General features: G+C 41.5%; 1 protein-coding gene across 1 annotated transcript; it reads left to right on the top strand.

Annotated features, from left to right (window-relative positions):
• Nucleotides 1-6798: 6798 nt before the first annotated feature.
• Nucleotides 6799-24796, top strand: LOC111573286 (H(+)/Cl(-) exchange transporter 4). The gene is made up of 12 exons (XM_023277376.3): nucleotides 6799-6969; nucleotides 10304-10458; nucleotides 10741-10840; nucleotides 12194-12381; nucleotides 13579-13701; nucleotides 14647-14853; nucleotides 14995-15075; nucleotides 16742-17287; nucleotides 17513-17699; nucleotides 18781-19179; nucleotides 20470-20686; nucleotides 22016-24796. Exons 1-12 carry the CDS (start codon nucleotides 6954-6956, stop codon nucleotides 22104-22106), a joined length of 2310 nt encoding a protein of 769 aa, XP_023133144.1. The 5' UTR covers nucleotides 6799-6953; the 3' UTR covers nucleotides 22107-24796.
• The last annotated feature ends 1105 nt before the right edge of the window (nucleotides 24797-25901 follow it).

Consider the following 25901-nt stretch of genomic DNA (forward strand, 5'->3'; position numbering starts at 1 on the left):
AGCTGCTGCTGCAGACTAGTTCTGCTCGTGCTTGCAGATCAACTTTACCCTCTGAACACTCCCTGCAGGTCCGCCCACTTTTCCTGTGAACTCACTCACACCCTGAACACAGGCTGGTACAAGACTGAAATCAACACGAGACACTTTAATGACATGAACACAGTTTTTATACTGAAAACTTAAAGTTAGGCGACAACAAAAATGCAGGCAAATGGAATTTTCCTGTTGGTTATGAAAAATCTCATCTGTTTTTGCACAAACTGTATGTAAACATGAATACTGTCAGTCCAGAGAATTAGTCATTCTAACAGGAATAATGGAAACGAGGACTGTACTCCTTCATTTGGTGTTTTCTGGTCCACCAGTGGCATCCAGTGGATCCTACAAGCATTAAGAGCTGAGAGTTAAAAGGCTTTCAGTGCAGCCAACATGTTTCACTTCATTCCAACATTACAGCTCAGCATGGATTTAATTCATACTTCAGTTTGTTTCTTTTTTTTAACTTTACTGTATTTTAAAATGACACGCATTAAAAATATATTTACACTAAAGCAGCTTTAAAATAAGAAAGATATAGAGAAAGCCGAGGACACAAGTTAAAAGTTGTTTTATTTCGACTCATCAAGGACTTATCTAATTTGCTGTTCCGGTCTCACCCCTTCCAACTGTACTGCTGATCAACTCCTCATTACGGACCACTTCCTCCTCACATTCGATGTCACCCTCCGTCTCTCCATCTCTAAGACCCCCCGTACCATCTCATTCCGCAACATCAAGGACATTAACATCGACTCCCTCTCCTCCTCCATCGCCACCTTGACATTAGACTCTTCCTCCACCCCTGACGACCTGGTCAACCTTTACAATAACGGCCTCACGAACATTCTCAACTCACTCGCTCCTGTCAAAACGCGCTCTGTCTACTTCACTCGGTCTGCTCCCTGGTTCACTCCGGATCTCCGTGCCATCAAATCTCAAAATCGCCAGCTTGAAAGACTTTACAGGAAATCTGGTCTCACCATCCACAAAGACATTTATACTGCTCAGTTATCGCATTACAAGGACTCCATCTCTCAAGCTAAAGCACAATACTATTCTGGACTCATCTGCTTAAATGCGGGCAACACAAGGACTCTCTTTTCCGTTTTCCATAGCCTCACCCAACCCCCTGACTCCCTGCCCCCCCATCTCTACTCCCATGACACCTGTAATTCTCTCCTTCAGTTCTTCAATGAAAAGGTTATAAAAATCCACCAACATCTTGGCTGCACAACCTCACCCCTCCCCTCCTCTGAACTTTCTCCCCCCTGTCATCTATTTTCCACTTTTGAACTCCCGGGTCCCTCAATAATTTCTGAGTTTATTACCAAGTCCAAGCCTTCCACATGCCACCTGGACCCCCTTCCCACAGCCTTGGTCAAATCCTGCCTCCCCTCTCTGCTCCCTCTCATTTCAGCCATCATCCATTCCTCTGTCTTCTGGTTTTGTTCCCACTCCCTTCAAATCTGCAGCGGTCAGCCCCATCCTTAAGAAGCCTGGTTCAGATCCCAATAATTTTAATAACCTCCGTCCCATTTCCCACCTTCCCTTCATCTCCAAAATCCTAGAAAAAATTGTTGCCTCTCAGCTCCACACTCATCTCACACGAAACTCCCTCTATGAACAATTCCAGTCCGGTTTCCGTCCCCGCCACAGCACTGAAACATGATTAACCTGATTAAGATCACAGATGACCTCCTTATGGCAGCTGACTCCGGTTTACTCTCCATACTCATCCTCCTTGATCTGAGTGCGGCCTTCGACACTGTTTCTCATCCCATCCTCCTCGGTAGACTTTCCTCCATCGGCATCACTCACACCCCCCTTCACTGGTTTCACTCCTACCTCACTGGCCGCACTCAGTTCATTCAGCTCAAGTCCTTCACTTCACAGTCCTCCCCCGTCACTTCTGGTGTGCCCCAGGGCTCCGTCCTGGGGCCTCTCCTCTTTATCATATACCTCCTCCCCCTCGGCAATATCTTCCATAAATATGGTATCCATTTTCACTGCTTCGCGGATGACACCCAGCTCTATCTCTCCAGTAAACCCAACTCCACCCTCCCTCCCTCCTCCCTCACCCACTGCCTTTCTGACATCAAAGTTTGGCTCACTGCAAACTTTCTCAAATTAAACAGCGATAAGACGGAACTTCTCCTTGTAGGCACTAAATCCACCCTATCCAAAGCTGACAGTTTCTTTCTCACCATTGAGAGCTCCACAGTGTCCCCCTCGCCTCAGGTAAACAGTCTGGGTGTCATCCTCGACAGCTCCCTTTCTTTTCACTCCCACATTAATAACATTACTCGGTCTGCTTATTTCCATTTACGCAACATTAATCGTCTCCGCCCCTCCCTCACCCCTCATACCACGGCCATTCTAGTTCATAGCCTCGTCACCTCCCGTATTGATTATTGTAACTCCCTCCTCTATGGTGTCCCCCACAAATCCCTCCATAAACTCCAACTGGTTCAGAATTCTGCAGCCCGCATCATCACCCGTACTCCCTCCTTTCACCACATCACCCCCGTCCTCCAGCAGCTTCACTGGCTCCCAGTCCAATTCCGCATCATTTTCAAGATCCTGTTGTATACATTTAAATCCATCCACAACCTCGCTCCCCCCTATCTGTCTGATCTCCTCCACGTTGCCACTCCGTCTCGTTCCCTCAGGTCCTCCTCCTCCCTTCACCTCTCTTTACCTTCTGCCTTCCTCAGCACCATGGGGAGCAGAGCTTTCAGCCGCTCTGCTCCCCAACTCTGGAATTCTCTCCCACCAGACATCCGTAACATTGTTTCTTTAACCCAGTTTAAGTCAAGACTCAAAACTCATCTGTTTAAATCCGCATATTCGTTGTAATTTCATTGTTTCTTTTAACTGTTGTTACTTTTGTCTGCTGTTTTGTTTTATTTATTTTATTGTGTTTTATCCTCTGTAAAGTGACCTTGGGTGTTTTGAAAGGCGCTGCTAAATAAAATGTATTATTATTATTATTATCTGGAAAAACTTTTCAGGACAATTTGTTTTTTACCACTTTGATAAAGGAAATTTTTTTTTGTCAATTTGGTTCGGAGGGATAAATCAGGACGTGTTACAGTTAAAAGAGGACAGATTTTTGTATTTACATATTCATGAAGTTTATAATGTTCTATTCTATATTCTAATAATGAGTTTTTGTAGACTGTCTTGTTGTTTACATGTATTTACTCAGATGATAATGACAATAAAGCTGCCCAGTCTAACTCTGACAACTGCAGAAGTGATCTGAGATGTTCAGGGTCAAAATGTAAACAAGACAGTTGAATTCTGAACAAAATATCATCAATATTTTGTATCAACCTTTTTGTTTTTGTGGTTTGATCCATCCTGATCACACATGTTTGGATCAAAGTGGAAAAACTGCACTGGGAACAGTTTATTTAAAATAAACTGTATTATTAGATCATTAGTTTTTGGGTCTACAGCACAGATGAGTTTCAACCAGAGGAACTCAGAAGTGATTCAGACTGATTGATTATTGCATCTATTGATTATTGATTCTGGTACTGATCCACATGCCACGGAAACATCAGAAACATATAATCTGTCTCTGTTTCTGGTCCAACAGTTCCATCTGGTGGATTTTATGTGATCCTACAAGCATCTGAGTTTTCATACTCGACCATGACTGGATCCAGAATATAGTTTTAGTGTCATAAAGCTGGACTCAGTGGACTCTGCTGCTCTGCTCTTCATCCTCAGACACAGTGACGGAAGTTAAAGTGGACCTCCATCCCAGCGGAGGGAACACGGTCCATCCCCTCTACGCTGGACAGTTTCTCAGCTCAGGTCAGATATTAGTGCTGGTTTCCAGCCCATCATTGCTGTCCAACACACAGGACAGGATCCAGCTGTCCTCTGCCTCAGTATTAATGCACCACTGATCATTCTGTATCCATTTCATTATGCAGCAGTTTCTAATAAGACAACATTTCAGTAGTGGCTGAAATACTTTGTTTACATGTTTAAATCCCCTTAAAAAAATCATTTCTCTGGATCAGAATTACATATTTACAAATTTATCTATGCAAATAGTTCATGTCTTAAAATGTCTTAGATGTAACTCTGCACTCTACATTTGGTCTTTGACTGCTAATTTAGATTCTCATATCTCTTCTAGCATAAAAAAACTAAATGTGAACATGTTAACCAGGTTAAAAAAAAAAAAAAAAGATTTTCACCAGAGGGATCTTTAAATAATATCTAAGATAATTGCAGTGCGCTGCTTTGCAAGAAAACAAGCTGCCATGACTGTAGTGGCATTTTACTGTTTGAACAGTCCACCTGCCACGTGTCCCTAAAATCCACCTGAACCTGAAAATGACAGATTCAGTAAATTCTAATTAACCTGACAGTTTGTTTGCAGCCTGTCAGATTCTGTCCCTGCTTGTATTTTCTGACCCTTCAAGTGTATTTCAGTGACGTCGTTGTGATTCCAGATGTTTAACTTGATGGATTAAATGGACAGAATGAGGAAATAAATCCATGTTGTTAAAAAAGGAATTTCTCTTTACATTTCTGTTGTATATTTATGTGTTTTCTTTAGTTTAGAATATTTCTGTATTAAAATGTAACATGAAATGTAAATGAAGTTATAATTATCTGTGTATGAACTGTTTAATTCTGCATCAACTGTTCTTCAGTGTGGACAGGAATCGGCTGCTGAGGTTCATCCACTGCTGTGCTGCCTCTGACGCCCAGCAGGAGGCAGCGTCCGGCCTGCTGAGGACTCTGCAGCACCGCTTGGATCTGTCCTGCCAGTCCTGTGTGGATCTACAAGAGGAGGATCAGACTGAGCCTCAGAGTCTGACTGCTGATGACTGCAGGGCTGCATCCATCATCCTGAAACACTGCAGCCGGGACACTCAGCTCCACCTGCAGGACTGTGAGGTGGAGGACGGAGGACTGGACCTGCTGTTTCCTGTCCTGGACAGGGTCCGCCTCAGGTGGGACAGAGCCCAGAATGAGATAAAGCAGAGAGAAGCTTGTTGTCCTTCATGTTGGACGTCCTGACAGTCCATCTTTGCTCTGTTTGTCCTGTTCAGAGTCAGTAAAAGTGTCCTCCTCCAGCTGCTGTCCCTGCTTCCTGTCCACTCTGAGAGGGACACGGTGAGACGGGCCGAGTCCCTGTGTGGAGCTCTGGGTGGAGAGCTGGACCTCAGTCACACCACACTGGACCAGAGGGTCTGTGGAGGTCTGGTCCAGATGCTGGACTCCTGTGAAGGACTGACTGAGTTCTATCTGCACAGTGAGGCTGTATTTATAGGAATTTATAGCAGAAAAACTTGATCCTTGTGATTCACCGATCTGGGTCCTTTTACATTCTCTCAGTAGAACAGAAGGTAACATGAAGTTCTACATGAATGTGACCTGCTGTGTTTGTGTTGCAGTCTGAGCCACAATAAGATCACAGATGCCTCCACAGATGTGCTCCTCCAGCTGCTCTCCATCCACTCCTCCATCCACACTGTGCGGTGAGTTGAGAGAAGCTCAGAGGCTCACAGAGAAACCAGTGGACAGATGAGCTGAAGTGATGCTGTGCTTCCTGAATGATGGCGTCTGCTCTCTGCTTCGCTGTTTTTCAGACTCTTCAGCAACGACATCGTGGACAGAAGACCCTTTGAGAAGCACAAGCAGTTTGAAATCTAGTGAAGCAGTCAGGAGGTCATGTGATCATCAGAGGAAATGTTGGATGTCCTCAATGAAACCCTTTTCTCCTGGTGATGAGATGAAAATACGGAGTCCAGTGCAAGAACCAACACTCAGTGATCATAAGTGTTGTGTGATGTAGAGACATTAAAGCTGGATGCTGGATGCTTCAGATGTGTGGCTGTGTTTTATGGTCCTTGTGTCCCACCCCCCACCTCTCTATCTCTACCCCTCTATCTGTATCCCTCTATCTCTACCTCTCTACCTCTACCCCTCTACTTCTATCCCTCTATCTCTACCTTTCTACCTCTTCTGTCCCTCTCAACCCGCCCGGCCAGCAGGCAGATGGGTCCCCCCACATTAGAGCCGGGTTCTGCTCGAGGTTTTTTTCCCTGTTAAAAGGGTGTTTTCCTTGCCACTGTCGCCTTTTGGCTTGCTCTGGGGGTCAGGCATATGGGTTCTGTAAAGCGTCTCGAGACAATTTGACTGTAATTGGCGCTATATAAATAAAATTGAATTGAAATTGAATTAAAGTAAACCAGCCTCCATAGTTACCACCTTAGATTTTCTTAAACCTTTATTTATGTAATAAATAAGACCACATTTTATCCGGAGGCAACGAGCAGCCAGCTTTTTCTCAAACTTTTTAACATATCTGTTGTTTAATTGTTTATGTTTGGTACCATGTAATGATCATCTGATGCTTCTACATCTTAAAACTATTTTTTATTCTGACAAAGAGAGACCATAACTGTTATTGTGAACAGATCAAACTGATATTTTTCTACTTTTATGATAACTGTATTTATTCTGGTTTGAAGTGTCAATCATCTCTGTTTTAAGTTCTGTCTGCAGTGTTTTTTACATATATGTTAATATATATTAATGTATGAGTAATAATTATCCTTTAATATAATATATTAGTCTCTGTAATAGAACTGCATCATAGCATGACTTGTAGTTTACCTGAAGTATGAGCATTTCTTCCACCGCTATTTGTTTTTGTTTATTGTGTCACTCATCTGCTTAATAGACGATCTTTGATTCAGGCTCAACCAACGCGAGATCTCTGAAGTAGCGTGAGATCGACAGGTTGAGCACTGACGCTGTCTCCCGTCGGTTTATTTTTCTCTGTGAATATCGTTGTAAAATGTCCCGTTTACTCGACTTTATATAAGCTGTAATTTTGAAGACGGTTTCCATCCGCAGTCGTGAGAACAGACTGGAACATGGAGGTTGGAGAAGGTAAAAGACGAGCTGACAGCATTAAGAGAAGCTAAGTTAGCTTTAGCTGCTAACGTAAATAAAGGTGCTGCAGTAAATGGCCACCTACTGTTTTTACAAAATGCTGTAAACAAACACATTAAAATTATTTTCTACTTTCAACAGTTAAGTTTTTAAAATTAGAATCAGTTCTGTCCATGAAAACCAAAATTTCATTCAAATTCAGAATTTTAACCCTTTAAATGCCTGTTAGATAACTAATGATAGCTAATGATTTATAAAGGGAGAAAAGCACAAATCACTTTTTTAATAAAAAGAATACATGCTGCCTGATTAATTTTATAATCATAATTGAAGCTAAATGTTTGTCAATAATTAGCAGTATCAATGATTTTTATGCATCATTAATTTTTATGTGGAGTGACACAAAAAAGAAGAAAAACTCCCACTTAGCGTGTTCGTGGCCAAAAATGGCCACCTGCTGTTTTTACAAAATACTGTAAAAAAAAAAAAACCCACATTATTATTATTTTCTACTTTCAACAGTTAAATTTTTAAAATTAGAATCAGTCCTGACCATGAAATCCAAAATTTCATTAAGCTTCAAAACTTTTAACCCTTTAAATTTGATTTGAGAAACAAAGCAGCAGTTGTTTACTTTGAACAACAACATGTATTTTGATAGTGAACAAGAGAACAAAAGCAGGGCGTGTGTGTGTGTGTGTGTGTGTGTGTGTGTGTGTGTGTGCGTGTGCGTGTGCGTGTGCGTGTGTGTGCGCTGAAGGGCAGCAGGATGTACAAACCACAGTAGAGTGATCTTTGCAGACACTTTCCACAGATTAGATGGAGTGGATGCTGCTCTTCTCCTGAAGGTGCACAGTTCACACCTTCTCCTGATTTTGTTGGTGGTCTGTGGGTCACACTGATTCAGACTGCTGTATCCCAGCAACAGTTGTAGCAGTGGCTTTTGAGCATGGGGGACAAGGCCTTCTTACAGCTTCTGGGGTCACCAGCATGTGCCCCAGCTCTTCCAGGAACACTCTCCTTTGGTAGGTTTTAGGCAACTACTCAGGATGGACTGATTTCCACAGGACAAAGGTATTGTATACAGAGATATCCAGGAGTTTTTAGAAGAGAGCCAGTGGCCAGTGGCTGGTTTTCCTTTCTGACAACTGTAGGTTCTAACAACCTTGTCTAGTTTATCCACACCGCCTTTGCACCTACTGTAGTCCAGGATTGCTGCAGGCTTCCTCTTTTCCCCGTTGCTGACTGATGGTTCCCTGTGCTTTGTGCTGAAAAGAAGCACATTCTTCCCTTGTTTGGGCATTTAGAACCCCACCATGGTAGTTTTGGTGAAGCGAAGACAGATGACAGAATCTAACTCTGCCACAGCTGGAGGAGCTGGGGAGGTAGCTCTGGTTTGTTTCTCCTGATTGTGCCAATCAGAACCAGTTTTCTTCTGAGGAGTTCCTCTGCCAAGACAAAGGAAGTGGAGAAGTTGTAAGAAGTGACAGTGTGTCCTTGGAGCCCCTGTGTCAGTTGGAACGTGACCTTCATTCCCTGGTTAACTTCCTGGGAACTACTGTGGGGTTTTCCCTTGTAAATCTGCATCCTCCAGGCATATGAGGTTGCCACATCACAGGTGACCCATATTTTAACACTGTTCTTGTAAGTGACCTCCCAACGCTTGTTGGCCATATATTGGTGAAATCCACAATGACCTTTGAATGCAACAAGCTGCTCATTCACACACACAGGAGAGGATGTGTCCTCATCTTCAGGAGAGGATGTGTCCTCATCTTCAGGAGAGGATGTGTCCCCATCTTCAGGAGAGGATGTGTCCTCATCTTCAGGAGAGGATGTGTCCTCATCTTCAGGAGAGGATGTGTCCTCATCTTCAGGAGAGGATGTGTCCCCATCTTCAGGAGAGGATGTGTCCTCATCTTCAGGAGAGGATGTGTCCTCATCTTCAGGATGTGTCCTCATCTTCAGGAGAGGATGTGTCCTCATCTTCAGGATGTGTCCTCATCTTCAGGAGAGGATGTGTCCTCATCTTCAGGATGTGTCCTCATCTTCAGGACAGGATGTGTCCTCATCTTCAGGAGAGGATGTGTCCTCATCTTCAGGATGTGTCCTCATTGTGGACAGTGTCTCTTCAAGTGCAGAGGATTTCTCTCCATCTTCGCTCTCTGATCACTTCACAGAGTCACATTCTTGAAGCAGTGAATATGACCTTGTTGCCATCTTGCCAGAGAAGAAATGATGTGGGAGCTGTTAGGCTCGTCCAGCATTAGTATTGACTGCTCCTGCATAAAGTCCAGGACACATTTATAAACAGTGGCAGAGCTTGTTTTGGTTTCCTGCAGCTGCATCTTTGATCTCTGCAAAGTGACCTGTGATTTTTTATTTTTTTTGGAAAGTAGATATTTGAGTGTGTAAGGGCTGTTGTGTAGTTGTGTGTGGGATTGTTTTATGAAAACAACAAAGCTACAGTTGCTTTCAACATGTGCATCTAAGTCCAGTTTGTCTGGGACACTCAACGCTCACCAGCCTGCATCAGCACAAATTCACTGCAAGCTGGATCTAAGATGCAACAATTTATTTCTCTCTCTTACAAATACATTTTTGTGATGCAATTTCATGCACAGACACAATTTTCATTATCTGACATCCTTAAGATCACACCTGTGTCAAAATTGTGTCATTCATTTACTCCATTGGAGGGCAGTAAGTCATCATACGCCCCTATTGGAAACTAAGAATATTACATGAAATTGTTCCTTTGGCCAAAAATAGACAAATGACACAATCTGGTAGAAAACATTAAAAACTACAATTTTGAAGTGTTGAGTTAGGAATTAAAGCAATTTTACCTAACTTGTATGATTTAGTACTGTGAATAACAAGGAATGAAAAAATATAGTTTACATGGGTTTTAATTGGCCAAAAGTGGCCACGATAGAGCCAAGAGGAACTATTGTTAGTATACAGTATATTTTTGACATATTTAAAGAAATGAAGTTGAAAATTTAAAGATCTGAAGAGAATCTAGACCCTAGGAAAATTTCATTTCATTTGCATTAACACAGCTGAAATGGTCAAAAAAAAGAAAGCAAAGTGGACACAAATGGCCACTATAGAGCCCAGAGGGTTAATATCATCCTTTATGGGTTGTTAGTTTTGTTGTTTCATCAAACTGTTCTGCTACCATTTAAAACGTTCAACAGTTTAATTAAAAGCTGACAGTAGTCTTCTCCACACCATCTGTAGTTTCCAGGAGTTAACATGTTTTGCTGTTTCAAGGTGAAATGAATGATGTTCACACCTCAGTTTGATGATGTTCTCACCTGGTCAGGAGTCAGCGCTGCCACGCCCACAGAGGAGATGAATGGAGCTGGAAATCTGATGGACTTTCTGGATGAGCCTTTTCCTGACGTGGGAACGTATGAAGATTTCCACACCATCGACTGGCTGAGGGAGAAATCCAGAGACACGGACCGTCACCGCAAAGTTAGTGAAGCTTTCCTTTGTGCTGTTCAGACATAGAGACATGACCTGAAGGCTTCAGGAGTATCACAAGTCAGGGGTAGAGGGTGAGAGACGAGGTGTTTACAGTCACAGCAGAAAATCAGACAGGTGAACTCACTGACGGGTTACCTGTCCTGCTAAGTGACACTCAGAAATACAAAGAGGCCAAAAAAACAGTTTTACTCAGTAAGATTTCTCTGTGTTCTGCTCATGACAACTTTGCAAATGAACAATATGTGTGTGTTCTTGTTGTTTGTCCACTAGATCACCAGTAAGAGTAAAGAGTCCATGTGGGAGCTGATCAAGAGCCTGCTGGACGCCTGGTCAGGATGGGTGGTGATGCTGCTCATCGGCCTCCTCTCAGGTCAGCCTCTCAGTGTTTCTGTGGTCCAACCAGTCTCCAGACTCACTGACAGAAACACTCTGAGGAGCATTTATCAATTCTATTTACACTGAGGTCCATGACGGCTCTGGAGGAGACTTTTCAAAGCTATTTTATCAAGTCGAGTCAACTCACTGATATTTATGCCACATATTTAAAGCAACAGCTTAAAACTGTCTAAAGATAAGACTGGCATTGTGAATGAACCTACCAAGTTTAAATGTGAGGTTAAGACTCAACTGTGATGTGATTTTACCTACAAACAATGATATAAAATACAGCTTTACCGGACTAAATTACATATTAGGTCAGTCCAATGCAGTATTATTACTTATTGAGTGATTCCCAGTGAGCAAGCTTTGCTTTTGTTTAGATTTTTCTTTGCATTATTTATTTATAATTTTTATTATATGTCCTGTTAGTCAGTCTGCAACTCTGCAGACACACAAAATGTGCACAAATCAAGCTTGGATGGTGAAGAGAGGAAGCCTGACAGTGTCTAGACGCTCACTTTTGTCGTTATTGATGCACATTTGTAGTGTGGTTTGTGTTTTCATTCAGATGTTCGTGGCTTTCCTGACTAAAATACACAAACTCTGTTATGTCAGAAGTAGGGTCATGAAATCAACATATATAATGAATGAAATAATTCCAAAGTCACTTCTTTAATGGATTGTTTCCAAGCCACGTGTGTTGCCACAACAGTGTGCCTTATTTCTCAGTTTTATAATACCTGAAACACTACACCTATATCTTTAGTTGTGAGGGTTTAGTTTTTACACAGTTCTGCAGCTCTCAGCATTGAGGTAAATTAGGTTATCTGAGCTCCTGTTGCTCATGTCAGTCAGCCACTTTTTACAAACACTACAGGACCTTTCCCACCTAAAGAGGTCATGGAAAAACCCTGGATGTGTTTGTTTTTCTGAATTTAGGATGATGCTGCTTGATTTACTTGCTTGTTCAGTTATTTTTCTCGCTGCCTCACTATAAACATGTAAGATTTTTTACAGAGTGAAGGCAAAAGGATTCATTTAGCTCAGAACAAAGTCTCAGATTTTTAAGCTGGCTGTGAAAAGGCAGTGGAAGGAAAGGAATGTGTGGTTTCAGCTTTGTAAAGACCACAATAATAATTAGGAAACAGAAAGATGAAACTTGGACTGATAAATGTCGAGGTCTCTGAGTTCGAGGGTTTTATTGATGCCTGACTGATTTGATTTTGAAACCTTGACAAGAAAGACGATGAAAGCTTGATAGGATGAGAAAGTTTTTCTGATCCAGCCTGTTCATCGTCTGGGATGAATCCTCTGTTCTGACACCTCCTGCTGCTGTGTTCAGGTACGCTGGCCGGGGTGATCGACCTGGCGGTGGACTGGATGACGGACCTGAAGGAAGGCGTGTGTCTTTCAGCCTTCTGGTACAGCCATGAGCAGTGCTGCTGGACCTCCAACGAGACGACGTTCGACGACCGGGACAAGTGTCCCCAGTGGCAGAAATGGGCCGAGTTGATGACGGGTCACGCTGAGGTCAGATATGGAGTTCTACCACCACCTGCTTGTTGTTCAGCTTTAAAAATCATCACTTTTATTTCTTATCAGGATTGGCTTGTCGGCTTTATGTAAATAAGCTAACCTTCTAATGTAATTTGTGTGCCTTTGTTTTTCCCCATTGCATTTTTCCTCACTGTGGGTTCATTTTTCACGACAATCTAAAGTCCTGCACCTCTGTGGAAACAAGAACCAGGACTTGAAGTAGAGAGAACTCAGAAATGTGTTTAGTGCAGCATCATACAAGTAAAATGACACAAATCAGCAAAAAGAATGCTGAAGTTGAATTTATTTGATCATTTATTTTACAAAAATTATAAGAACTGTGAATCAACAAGTACAACATTTTATCACCACAGGTTATTGTGACTCTACTTACCGTAGATATTTGCCTATTTATGTTTCTAATTAATTCCATACTTGTCTCCTCTCTGCTCCGTGTAAACACAACCTGCAGTTTGCCTGAAAAGTCACAGATTGTTGGTTAAATGACTGTTTGATTTAAATACCCTATTTCTTGATTCTGGTTTTGGTTAAGTTTTGAATGTCACAGTGGAGTAGTTGAAGGACTGTCAGAAAGTTGAAAATGTAGCAATTCTTTCTACTTTTACAGTCTCTCACTGATTAATAGTGCAATTTTGGCAATTAAGGAAAAAAAAACTCTTCATGTCTGCCGCTATGTGTTGGAGTTCAGGAGGTTAAACAAAATAAAAGCAAATTACGATACAATAAAGATAAGGTTTCCTACAGACGCTTGTAGCTTTGCTCGTGTGTCCAGCGGTTGTACTGTGAGGCAAAATAATAATTTTTACTTATTAAGAAAATTAAAACTGTAAAAATACATAAAGAAAAAAGTAGATGGTGATATTTTTTCCTGTCATTCTCAGACAAACTACCTTTTCTTATAAAACTGAGGAGAATCGCTGAGATCTTCATGTTCAGCTCCACCCCATTACCTTTGTACTGTGTTCTATTTACTGTCCACCTTTTTACCGATGCCAGAACTAACATTTAGACTCAAAAAGTGCTTTAAAGGTCCCACAGTAAAACAAACAGATTTCATTGTTCTATGAGTGTTAATGAAAGAAATCACCACTGAAAGAAGTCTGAAGTCTCCCCTGTTTGCAGACCAGATCAGTGTTTTTGTGGCTGATAAATGCGACTCTGTTCTTTCAGGGAGCGGGAGCGTACGTGTTGAACTACTTCCTCTACGTTCTCTGGGCTCTGCTGTTTTCCTTCCTGGCGGTTTCGCTGGTCCGAGTGTTCGCTCCTTACGCCTGCGGATCAGGAATCCCCGAGGTAACATCCAGAGTGATGAGGCGCTGCAGCTGAGCTTCGTAACGTGTGATTGAAGTTTGAACAGGATTATATGTTCTGTCGACTCGTCAAGGTAGATCACTGCTGTGTAAATCAAAGAGGGGAAGACAGACTTCAGCATTAATATGATGGAATAAATATGAATCTGAGCTCAATATTAAAGTTTTAGATTAGGAATGGGATAAAACGTGCAACAAACACATTCTTTTTTACACGACTTTGTGACATTTTATGACCTCATTGATTAACTTGCAGCCCTAATCAAAACTCAAACCAACTCAAAAACATCAACAGAATTAGAAGTTTTGTCTCCCAGAAAGACCAGGAGAAACTCATCCATGCGGATTACTGTGATGGTATTTTAACAGAACTTCAGAAAAAGAGCATTAAACAGCTTCAGCTCATCCAGAATGCTGCTGCTGGAGTTTCAACCAGGACGAAGAGATCTGAACACATCACACCACTTTAAAATCTCTGCACTGGCTTCCAGTCAGTCACAGAATAGATTTTAAAACCCTATTGACCGTTTACAAATCCCACAATACATCTGCAATCTGTTGAGAGAATACAGACCTAGCAGGGCTCTTAGTTCCAAGGACTCAGGTCAAGTCCAGGCCAGAGTCCGGACTAAACACGGAGGAGCAGCATTTAGCTGTTCTGCTGCAAACAAGTGGAAAAAACTGGCAGTGGAGATTAAAGTTTCACCAAATGTAGAAGCTTTTAAATTCAGGTTAAAGCATTTCTTTTCTCATGCACCTATGCATGAAATCTGCACACTATCATTTAACTATCTGCACTTCACTGTAATGCTCTTAATGTTTTATGTAAAGTACTTTGAATTGTCTTGGACATGAACGGTTCTATACAAATAAACTTGCCTTGCCTAATCGCTGTCATTGTCTTTTTGCCGTTTGTGGTTTTGTGAAGATCAAGACGATCCTCAGTGGCTTCATCATCCGGGGTTATCTGGGGAAATGGACCCTGCTGATCAAGACGGTGACCCTGGTGCTGGCGGTGTCGTCGGGCCTCAGTCTAGGGAAGGAGGGTCCTCTGGTCCACGTGGCCTGCTGCTGTGGAAACTTATTCTGCAGCCTCTTCTCCAAGTACAGCAAGAACGAGGGCAAGCGGAGGGAGGTGAGTGGCTAGCATCCGACTACCTGCACAGAAGATCAGACTATATATTGTGTCTGCTGTTTGCAAAGAACACATTTAATGAAACTGACTAACAGGAAACAGCAGCATTGTTCTTATATTTCTGGTTTGTGCGTCCTTCAGGTGCTGTCAGCAGCAGCAGCAGCTGGAGTGTCGGTGGCCTTCGGAGCGCCCATCGGAGGTGTTCTGTTCAGTCTGGAAGAGGTTGGTGAGAAAACTCAGTGACATCCCAGCTTCATTTAATAGTCAGACACGTTTCTGCTTCATTTGGGGTCATTCTCATCATTTCTTCCAGCCTCATCTGGATGCAAAATGCTTTGCTTCTTTCCTTCTTGAGCAACTCTTTAATTTTACCTTCCTCACTTCCAAAAAATGTCTCTACTGTCGAAAATGTTATCTTTCATAAAGTGTCTTTATCTTTCAAAATAAATGTTCTTGCTTTCCAAAAACCGTCCTTATTAAAATAATAAATGCTAGATTCTCTTTTAGACAATTAGTTTTGCCGAAAGTTCACACCAGACACAGTGAAAAGACATTTAGTCATTATGCTACAGTTTGAGCTTCTCATTTTCCCTAAATGTTGCTATTATTAACAGGAAGCTAAACACAGCTTTTTTGCCACTGTTTCTAACTAATGAGTTTTATTTTATGGAGTCTTGTCTAAACTGGCTGCACTTTTTATTCATTCAATTTGAATTCACTTCTTTTCCACACAATTTATCTCCTGCATGTTTTTATTTTTCATTAATTCATTCATTCCTTTATTTATTTTTAAAATGGGACAGTTCGTATTAATGTACATTTCCATGTAAATACGAGAGATTGTAGCCATACGGCTAATTTCCATCTCAAGTCCCATTGGCAGATCAAAAATAGAGAACAACATAAAACCATAACTGAACAAAGACATCCATATTAAAAAAAACAACAACAAACGATAACACTTAGTGGACATAACAGACAAAAGCTGATAAGCACTAATTAATTAACATTTACACGTGATTATATTGCAAATATCTCTTTGTTGCTATTGCACATATCCCTCTACATTATTGCACATTGTCATACTACACTTCTCCCTCTGTCACTGTAACATAAGGGTCCGCTATATATATATCCCTCTGACACTGTTACATTTAATTGTATTGCACATTTCCCATTGCCACTATTGCACATAATAATATTGCACATTTCTCTTAGTCACTATTGCACATATCCCCGTCTACATAACATATAATTACCCTATACATGTCCCATCTAACACTATTGCACATATCCCATTATCACCGTCGCTCATAATCCTTAAACACTATTAAACATGGCTATATTGCCCAAAGCCCACGTCTACACATTTAAAACAAATTACACAGAGTCTTCAGGGACGAGCCCAATCAATGGCGAACAAATTTACACAGTATTATGATCACAGATCTGATTTTCCAATAGCCATGCTTTGAGATGTTTAGTAAATGAGGTGAGGTGTGGTTGTTCATGAATGGCACTTGGTGTAGTATTCCAGGTTTGTGATGCACGAAAAGAGAAAACTGACTGCCCAAGAGCACTTTTCCTAAAAGGTACAACACAATTACCTCGAGAGCCTGCTTTTTCCTACTTTCTGCCTTTTATTGCAGTTTTATTCAATCAGTTCTAAATAATCTTTTTTTCTTACAGTTCACACACAGTTTCACGTGTTTTCACTTTGCCTGTAAAGCACTTTAAATACATTAAATTGCTTGCTTTCTTCAGGAAAATCTTGAATGAATCTCTCTGTAGACGTAGGCTGCTGCTGCCTTTATGCGTTTATATTTCTTCTGTCTCAGAAACACTTTGATGTCTCTCTAGCATCATTGGTCCTTCCTCTTTCCTGCAGGTCAGTTATTATTTCCCCCTAAAGACTCTGTGGCGTTCGTTCTTCGCCGCTCTGGTTGCCGCCTTCACGCTGCGCTCCATCAACCCGTTTGGAAACAGCCGGCTGGTGCTGTTCTACGTGGAGTACCACACTCCGTGGTACATGGCCGAGCTGGTTCCCTTCATCCTGCTGGGCGTCTTCGGCGGTCTCTGGGGGACGCTCTTCATCCGGGCCAACATCGCCTGGTGCCGGCGGAGGAAGACCACCCAGCTGGGGAAGTACCCGGTCCTGGAGGTCATCGCGGTGACGGGGATCACCGCTGTGCTGGCCTACCCCAACCCGTACACCCGCCGCAGCACCAGCGAGCTCATCTCAGAGCTCTTCAACGACTGCGGTGCTCTGGAGTCGTCTCAGCTCTGCGATTACATCAACAACCCCAACATGAGCCGGCCGGTAGACGACATCCCAGACCGACCGGCGGGGCCCGGGGTCTACAACGCCCTGTGGCAGCTCGCCCTCGCCCTCATCTTCAAGATCGTCATCACCATCTTCACCTTCGGCATGAAGGTCAGTAAGAGGAAGATGAAGATGAAGACATTAGTTTTTTACAATTTCTGCAGAATTTAAGTGTCAGACTCGACTGAATGATATTTTCTGAGTGTCGGCCACATTGGAAGCTTTTAATATTTTGTCTAGCTCTGGTGTTGCTGTAAATCAGCAGTATTATTTTATTTATTATTTTATTTTTCACTACTTTACCTGACCAGATTCCTGCTTCCGTGTGCTCCTCAGATCCCCTCAGGTCTCTTCATTCCCAGCATGGCCGTAGGAGCGATCGCCGGGCGGATCGTCGGGATCGCCGTGGAGCAGATGGCGTACCACCACCACGACTGGATCATCTTCAAGAACTGGTGCCGACCCGGCGCCGACTGCGTCACGCCTGGACTGTACGCCATGGTGGGAGCTGCTGCCTGTCTGGGTGAGTCGATTCAGGGTTTAGCTGAATGAAGAATAAATCTAATGATGCTGACAGTTAGATTTAACATTTCAGTGACACTAATTCCTGTTTCTAAATGAAAACAGTCACAGAACTGAATGTGATAAAGAAAGGAGGCAATTTAAATAGATGGAATATGTTTCACAAACTTAGAAGCAAAATGGACAAATAGCATTTTAAAGATTTTATTTAGGTTTTTCTTTTAAAAATGTAATTAGTTTAATCTGTCTGACAATAAGGGAATCATATCATCCACAGTTTAATGCACCTTTTTAAATAAATGTTGTCAACTTCTTAGCATTTTTATTTTTTTATTTATCAACTTATTAATCAATCAATTAAATACTTAAAAACACCTTCATCAGTGGAACTACAGGTTTTCTGAAACAGTTCAGTAGCCTTAAAGGCCTGAAGGAATTTTTCGTCTTGAATTTGATTTACTGGAGGCAGATCTTACTTTGCGGCTTCTGTTGGCTGAGATGTTTGTTTCAGGATGTCAGGAGACCCTGTGATCTAAAATAATGCAGGAATTCTGTTCATCATCAAGCTGCTACCAAAGCAAGAATTTAACAAAGTTTCACTTAATCTAAAACACCGGTTTACTGACGCTTATCCCACTCAGTGTCATCTTGATTTAATTCATGGAAATATTGTTGTATCATGCTGGGAAGGACTAAAAAAATTAAGATAAAACACTAAATGTTTCTTTACTAGTGTTCCATCGTATGTTCATAATCTGGCTTTTATGATCGGTGAATGGGTTTAAACTACTTTTTATTCTTGTTGTAACAACCCTGTATAATCCATAAACTATTATGTTTGTCAAACATTAATCTCTGACTTATTGTTCTTCTAAATTAATGATTTAATCTGTAAAATAGTGAATCAAGGCAATGCCCTCAGGTGTCCACCTCCACTTAGCATAAAAGAGGGAGAAGCAGCAACGTTATTAAAATCTATTAGCAGCAAATATTCTATAAATGATACTAAACAGTAATCGTTTCAGTCCTACAGCCTGCTGAGTCTCTGCTGGGTTAACGCTGGTGTTGTTTTGTCCGTTCAGGCGGTGTGACCAGGATGACTGTCTCTCTGGTGGTCATCATGTTCGAGCTCACAGGCGGCTTGGAGTACATCGTCCCCCTGATGGCTGCCGCCGTCACCAGCAAGTGGGTGGCGGACGCCTTCGGGAAGGAAGGCATCTACGAATCGCACATCCAGCTGAACGGCTACCCCTACCTGGACGTCCGGGACGAGTTCACCCACCGCACCCTGGCCACCGACGTGATGCGGCCCCGCAGGAACGACCCGCCTCTGGCCGTCCTCACCCAGGACAGCACCACGGTGGAGGACGTGGAGACACTCATCAAAGACACTGACTACAACGGCTTCCCAGTGGTCGTGTCCAGAGAGTCGGAGAGGCTCATCGGCTTCGTTCAGCGCCGGGACCTCACACTCGCTATCAGTTAGTTTTCATTCAACGAGGTCGTTTCTGTGATTCAGAGCTTTAAGAAGGAAAACTACAAAAAGCCAACTGACACAGAAAGGACAGATCTGCAGAAACAGATGTAGAGATCTGCATTTATAAACTAGAAAAACACTCAGAGAGCTCAGTCCTCCTCCAAGGCTGCTCATTTCCCCATATGTCAGAAATGCAGCATTTTTTTATTAGTTATTGATGATCAGAAATCACAGCTCCGTTTAATATAGCTGTACCCACAAACAAAATGACCTTGCACTGAGCACAGGTGTGTGTTCTGCATGTGTACGTTATGTACGGATACCGGATCACGTGACCTAAATATGTAGCAGGCGGCGGGAATTGATGGGACTCAGAAACACCCCCACAATTTAATCAGTTGTTCCTTGGATCATTTCTGACGGATAAGTCCTGATAAGTCCTCAGAGGTGGATTTGTAGTAGGATCACAATCATGTGATCATCAGCAGGCAGCTGATGTAGTGTTCACTGGTTGTCATGGTTACAGTGATGCCGTGCCGCTATCTGGCAATGATACAGAAATCTTTAACAAATCTCCACATTTATCCAAAGTGATGAGAAATTTGTCCAGAACTTGCTCAAAAATCCGCTTTTCCTGTTCACAATCTGTCCAAAATGAGTTAAACATCTAGGATGGCTTAGAAGGGTTCTAAAAATGACTACAAACATGTCCAAAATGACTCAAATTTCACCCCAGAAAATAAGTATATTTTCTAAATGTTGTCAAAATTTGTGAGAAGTTAACCGAAATATGTGCAAAAAAAATAGAGAAATCTTTAACCAATCCGTGGATCCAGACTTTATGCCGCATCACTGCCAAAATCTAATCACTTGGTCCTTGTGTCATTTCTGACCTTCAATGAAAAAGACAGACAGACAGACAGACGCTGATCATCACATAACTCTGCCACATTCCTTGGTGGAGTAACAAATGTGCCTTGACTTGACCAAACAGACTCCATCATTCATGATCATTCTGGTACAAAATATTCTTTAGTCACAAATACTTCCAGAAATAACCTTTTTTTAAATTTTAGTATCCGATATCAACATTAAGGAAATCTCCTGGAGCTGCGAATTCTTCATCAACCTGCCTTCAAATAGAAGTTTAGTTTTGTTTGTTGTCAATTAAGTGTTTTTCCAAACACTGGATTCCCAGTGAAGGTGTTTTCCAGATGGCCAGTGTGTGTCTCTATGTCCATCTCTAGGTTACCTGATGATGTTCTAACATTCCCCTCCACCTGTCTGTCCACAGAAAACGCCCGTCAGAAGCAGGACGGCGTGGTGAGCAGCTCGGTGGTTTACTTCACTGAGGACGCGCCGCAGCTGCTGGCCAGCAACCCGCAGCCTCTGAAGCTCCGACGCATCCTGAACCTCAGCCCCTTCACCGTCACCGACCACACGCCCATGGAGACGGTGGTGGACATCTTCCGCAAGCTGGGCCTCCGCCAGTGTCTGGTGACCAGGAGCGGGTAGGAGCACTCGTTCTGTTTCTAATCTGCCTTCTGTCCATCATTCATTACCTAATAATCAGTTTTCTACCTACGTTTAGTCAACATTATAGCGATAGAAAGCCTCAAATGTCAGACTTTTAGGCTGTAAACATAAAAAGTTTACTGTTGCATGTGGTAAACAAACAGTTGAGTAAATATTTTAGATTTTTACAATGCGGCATACATAAAACAGCTCAACATTAGTGCCGGAAATTACATTTTACCAATAGCTCCAGTCTTTTTTGTGTGTTTCAATTGGTTGGGAAGCTCATTTACTATTTATTTTTAGTTTTAGTTTGCAGCAAAGTCAAACTACTGCTCCATAAATCTCAACAGTGTACATTTAAATCTCAGAAGATATCAGCATATCTTTTGAAGTTCAAAAAGTTAATTACAGTTGTGAGTCCACTTCTCATTTGTTTGTCGTATTCTCACTTCATTTGGATTGATAATTCTGTAGAATGTATGGAAATAATTTAAAAAATGTCCATCACAATTTCAGATATCGTATTCAAAATACTAAATAACAGACCAAAAGCTGCTTTCTTCTGCTTGTTTTGTCCTTAAGACTCCACCTAATTCTTTCTTTTAGCAGTTTTTAAATTGCCAATAAACTATGAATTCCCTATGATATTATGTGTGTTACTGTTCATTTGAAAGTTCAGCTGGTGATTATAAGATGGTTTAAATTTGCTGTTTTGGGTCATTTTTGTTTTATTATGCTATGACTGACGCCATGGTTTGTTTATCAAAGTTAATTTCGATATGGAGAATATTTGTGATCCAAACTACGATTTAATCCATCACTTAGTGTTTTGTGTGGTGAGATGGCTTCTGTCACCAGCTTGTGCCTCTGAGTAAAATTAAAAGCAAGTTTTAAAGCAGAAGTGATCAAAGAAGAGAAACTTTGTTTTTTTTTTTCAGTAGAACGGTTACAAAACTTTAGTGACTGTTAGCAGCAGAGAAAACATGCTGTTGGACTGTAAGGAAACATATATTGATGTGTTTTGTTGTAAAATGTGGAAATGAAAACACCTACGCTACGCCCCAGCATCCACCTTACGCTGGCTGCATGCAGGTAAGATGATGGTTTGCAGACAGGTTGGTGTTTCTATCTGCAGAGTCCTCAGCTGGGAACCGTCCTTCGCTGGTGTTTCACTTTCATCTCCTCAGGATGGTGGAGCAGCTTCTGTCTTTTAGCTGAGAAAGTTCTTTTCTTTTCTTCTTCTTTCACCGTCTTCATGGTCATTTCTTCACTCCTGCATAGACAGACTGATTATGTTTGTGTTCATGTCTTTACTCCTGCAGGCGTCTTCTGGGAATCATCACCAAGAAGGACGTCCTGCGACACATGGCTCAGATGATGAACCAGGATCCAGAGTCCATCATGTTCAACTAGCAGGACAGAAGATCTTTCCTCTTCCAACGGTGTAAATAATAATAAATCCAGAGCAGAACACGGTGCAACACTACTGTAGTGCATCCTGTGAAAAGTCCCTCCACCCTGTAAGGCAAGTTCCTCCCTGTAGTGACCACAGCAGCTCCATGTTCTCAGAGTAGCTCAGAACGCTCCTGCTGCCAGGATTTCTCACAACATCAGTTGTGTGCAGAATGAAAAAAAAATGCCAATCAGGAGTTGCCAAGGTTTTCTTCTTCACTTTCATTTAGTTCTTCAGCTTAAACTGTAGCAGCTATAATGCCATTCAGTCATTTATCTACTGCTGCTGTTTCAGTTTAAAGTAAAGGCCACGATGAGGGGCAGGACTGAGACTGAAGGCAGCGAGAATCACAGAGTCACTGCTCAGGCTGGAAGTCTGTTAGAAAATGAATTAATCTGATAATTGATCATTTTTAGTTTCACTAAAATGAAACTGACACGAGTCACACGTTGTGATCTGTTCTATAAATCATTACAGAAAACACAAAGAAATATTATCTCATTCAAAAAGGTGTGTTTTATTCCAGTAAACTTAAATCTTCTGTTCTAGACATTCAGACAAGGTGGAAGGCTTTAATAGTAAATGGAAGTTTGTACCTGTGAGTTCTCTGGAAGCTTGAATATTCAGAGTTTGTGTTTTAAATGTGAACATTCAGGTCTGTACCTGTTAACTCCTGCAGGTCTCCATCTATAATCCCATTTATCTATTATTATTGTAGTCTGAACACATCTGTACTGCAGGTGTTCAAGTACGACTGTTTCATTTTACTGGTTCAGAAGGCTTTAATGATCATGACTGGTTGGATGTCCTCCTATCACAGCCAGTCTTAGGGTACAATGAGTGATTTATTTTGTTTTAAATCAGTTTTCCATCTCTAATATGTCAAAAATACATTTACAGACCTCATCTTCAAATGTCTGATCAAAAACATTTGGGAAAGTGAACTAAAGAAAAGTTATTTTCTTGGATCATAAGTGACTGAAACGGTTAATCGATTTTAAAACTTCCTGCTGATTCATTTCCTGTCAGTCAGCCAATTAACTTGAATTATTACATCCACTTTAATTCATTCTTTTCAGCCCTGATGTCTTGAAAACGTTCTGCGATCCAGTCAAAGTGACATCATAAAGTTCACAGCAACAAAATGAAATATTCAGACTTGAGAAATAAAATCTACATAAAGTCTTTATGCAGAATTTGCAGGACCACAGATAAAAAGCTCATTTCTGTCACACCTTTTTGTATGATTTAATATTCAATAACAGTGATGGCTGATGTCAACTTACACCTTAGAAAAATCTAATCGCTTCGTTAAACAACACAAAATCTGAAGAAGCGCCAATTAGAATCAGAACCTGTAGGAATCCTTGGGTCTGTGGTAAAGTAGCTCATGTCTGTCATGTTTAAAAAATGGGACCAGTTAACGATTGAACAAAGCAGAGGGGAAGTTCAGATGAAGCTGATTTTATTTAAAGATGAACACTTTGTTGCACTTTGTGTTGTTTTTGTTTCATGTGTTGCTGCCATATTTCTATTACTGCTGCCTGTAACCAAGTTCATTTTATGTCTCAGTCAAATTCCACCTGAAACTGACAGTTGCTGTTCGAAGCTCTGAATGTTCCTGTTTTCAGTAACTTGTGCTGATGTAGTTGTTTCAGAGCCTTAAAGTGAGACTCCAGTCAGTCAGAATCACTTCAGAGACGCAGGGTAAGTCATTATTCTCACTGTTTACAGCATGAAAGCTGCTGCTGCTGCTGAACTAAAGGCTCCTGCACACACAAGATGACAGAAAGAGTCACATCAGTGCAGCTTTAGTTTCAGTCTGTATCGTTCCTAATAGATCATATCTTGTTTTTCTGATGGTCACCTCTGAACAGAGATACAAAGCAAGGTCATGTTGGATTCTTTCATAACTTAGAGCTTCTCCTCTGGATTTACTAACAAATATTTCACTGAGTTTCATGTGCAGGAGCCTTCAAAAGCATTGTTTCAGATCCAGAGTTGGCATATCTGCTGCCAGTTTAAGACTTTCCAGCTGAGGAATTAGTGGTACTCTGTTTGAGCTTCTGTTACTTGAACTGTCAAAAATAGCATTAAAACGGTACCTCTGCTGCGTGCGATGCTAAAAGCTAAATATTAAGGAAACGTTAAAACAGCCGGCAGCTGCTGATTTATCTTTAAAATGAAGAAAAGTAACTGAGAAGGACAGAAGTGTGTTTGAAGATGCTGATATTTCAGTGAAGGTCATTTGCAACTCTTCAAAAATATCAAGATTCTGGGAAACATCCTCCCTACATTCAGTGTTTCTCTCCGTTCAGCTGTTTCCTGTGTCGTGATATTTGTTGTGGTGAAAAATAACCATCGCTTCACAAAGTCCGTGAACTTTGAGGGTGGTTAGCATCAAAAGTCGTCACTCCATGTTGTTTTGCTTTTAAGATGCCAAGAGAATGTACTAAAGAAACAACTGTTGTATATATTGAAGATTTATTGTGGGTATTTATTTTATTTCATTTAGTCTAAAACACTAATGCTGTTTTTAATTTGAAATATTAATCCGAAGCATTGCTCGGACAGAAATCACACATTTGCACTTTTGTTTTTGGATTTGTTGGTTAAGTGACTAAAAAATAAAGTTCTCAATTTACCTTCAGATGGTGATAAAGATGGTTCTGTTTTTTCAGGCATCATTTAAAAGAGACTAATCCACCTCATATTACACACACTGATCAAATACCAAGCACAAAACTGGATTTCTTTCTATTGAATATTAAATTACATGTCCAATGTTATTATTATTTATTCTAGAATATTAATTAATTACACTGCCTTCATTTTAAATCGACTTAGATTCACGTTGCTGTTATTCTGCTTTTTATCATTTCCTACAAAGACTGTGTTAGTGCAACTCTAAATACTTGGACTTCTACTTCATAAACACTTCATATACAAGCAGCTGCTTGCTTGCAGTGATTTTATTCAGGACTATTTTCAGCAGCAGATTAATCCATGTATGTTGCAGCCTGACTAGTGTGGGATTAATCAGCAGTAAGAGGGTCTCTGTAATAGAAAATGTAAAACCGTCATGATATCCTAATAATATTCCAAATAAAATGCACAAACTAGTCTAGTGAGACATATTCAAACACATGGGGAAAAATCACACTCTTCACACCTCATGTATGAGAAGGAACCTTATTTCAAACTACCACACAAAAAAACTAAACTTGACCCGACACGTCTGTATTTATTGAAGTTTTACATACAGTTTGTGACACTACAGAATCCTCTAATTAAACATTTTTGCCAAACGTAATAAATTCCTCTCTAGCTGTTCTAAAACACTGCTGCTGAATGTAACTGTTGCTGTTAGACTTGAATGAGACGCCTCCTCCTCTTCCTCCTCCTCTTCCTCCTCCTCCTCTTCCTCCTCCTCTTCCTCCTCCTCTTCCTCCTCCTCCTCTTCCTCCTCCTCTTCCTCCTCCTCTTCCTCCTCCTCCTCTTCCTCCTCCTCTTCCTCCTCCTCTTCCTCCTCCTCTTCCTCCTCCTCCTCCTCTTCCTCCTCCTCTTCCTCCTCCTCCTCTTCCTCCTCCTCTTCCTCCTCCTCCTCCTCCTCTTCCTCCTCCTCTTCCTCCTCCTTCTCCTCCTCCTCCTCTTCCTCCTCCTCCTCTTCCTCCTCCTCTTCCTCCTCCTCCTCTTCCTCCTCCTCTTCCTCCTCCTCTTCCTCCTCCTTCTCCTCCTCCTCCTCTTCCTCCTCT

The sequence above is a fragment of the Amphiprion ocellaris genome, chromosome 24, assembly GCF_022539595.1.
Source record: "Amphiprion ocellaris isolate individual 3 ecotype Okinawa chromosome 24, ASM2253959v1, whole genome shotgun sequence".
NCBI lineage: Eukaryota > Metazoa > Chordata > Actinopteri > Pomacentridae > Amphiprion > Amphiprion ocellaris.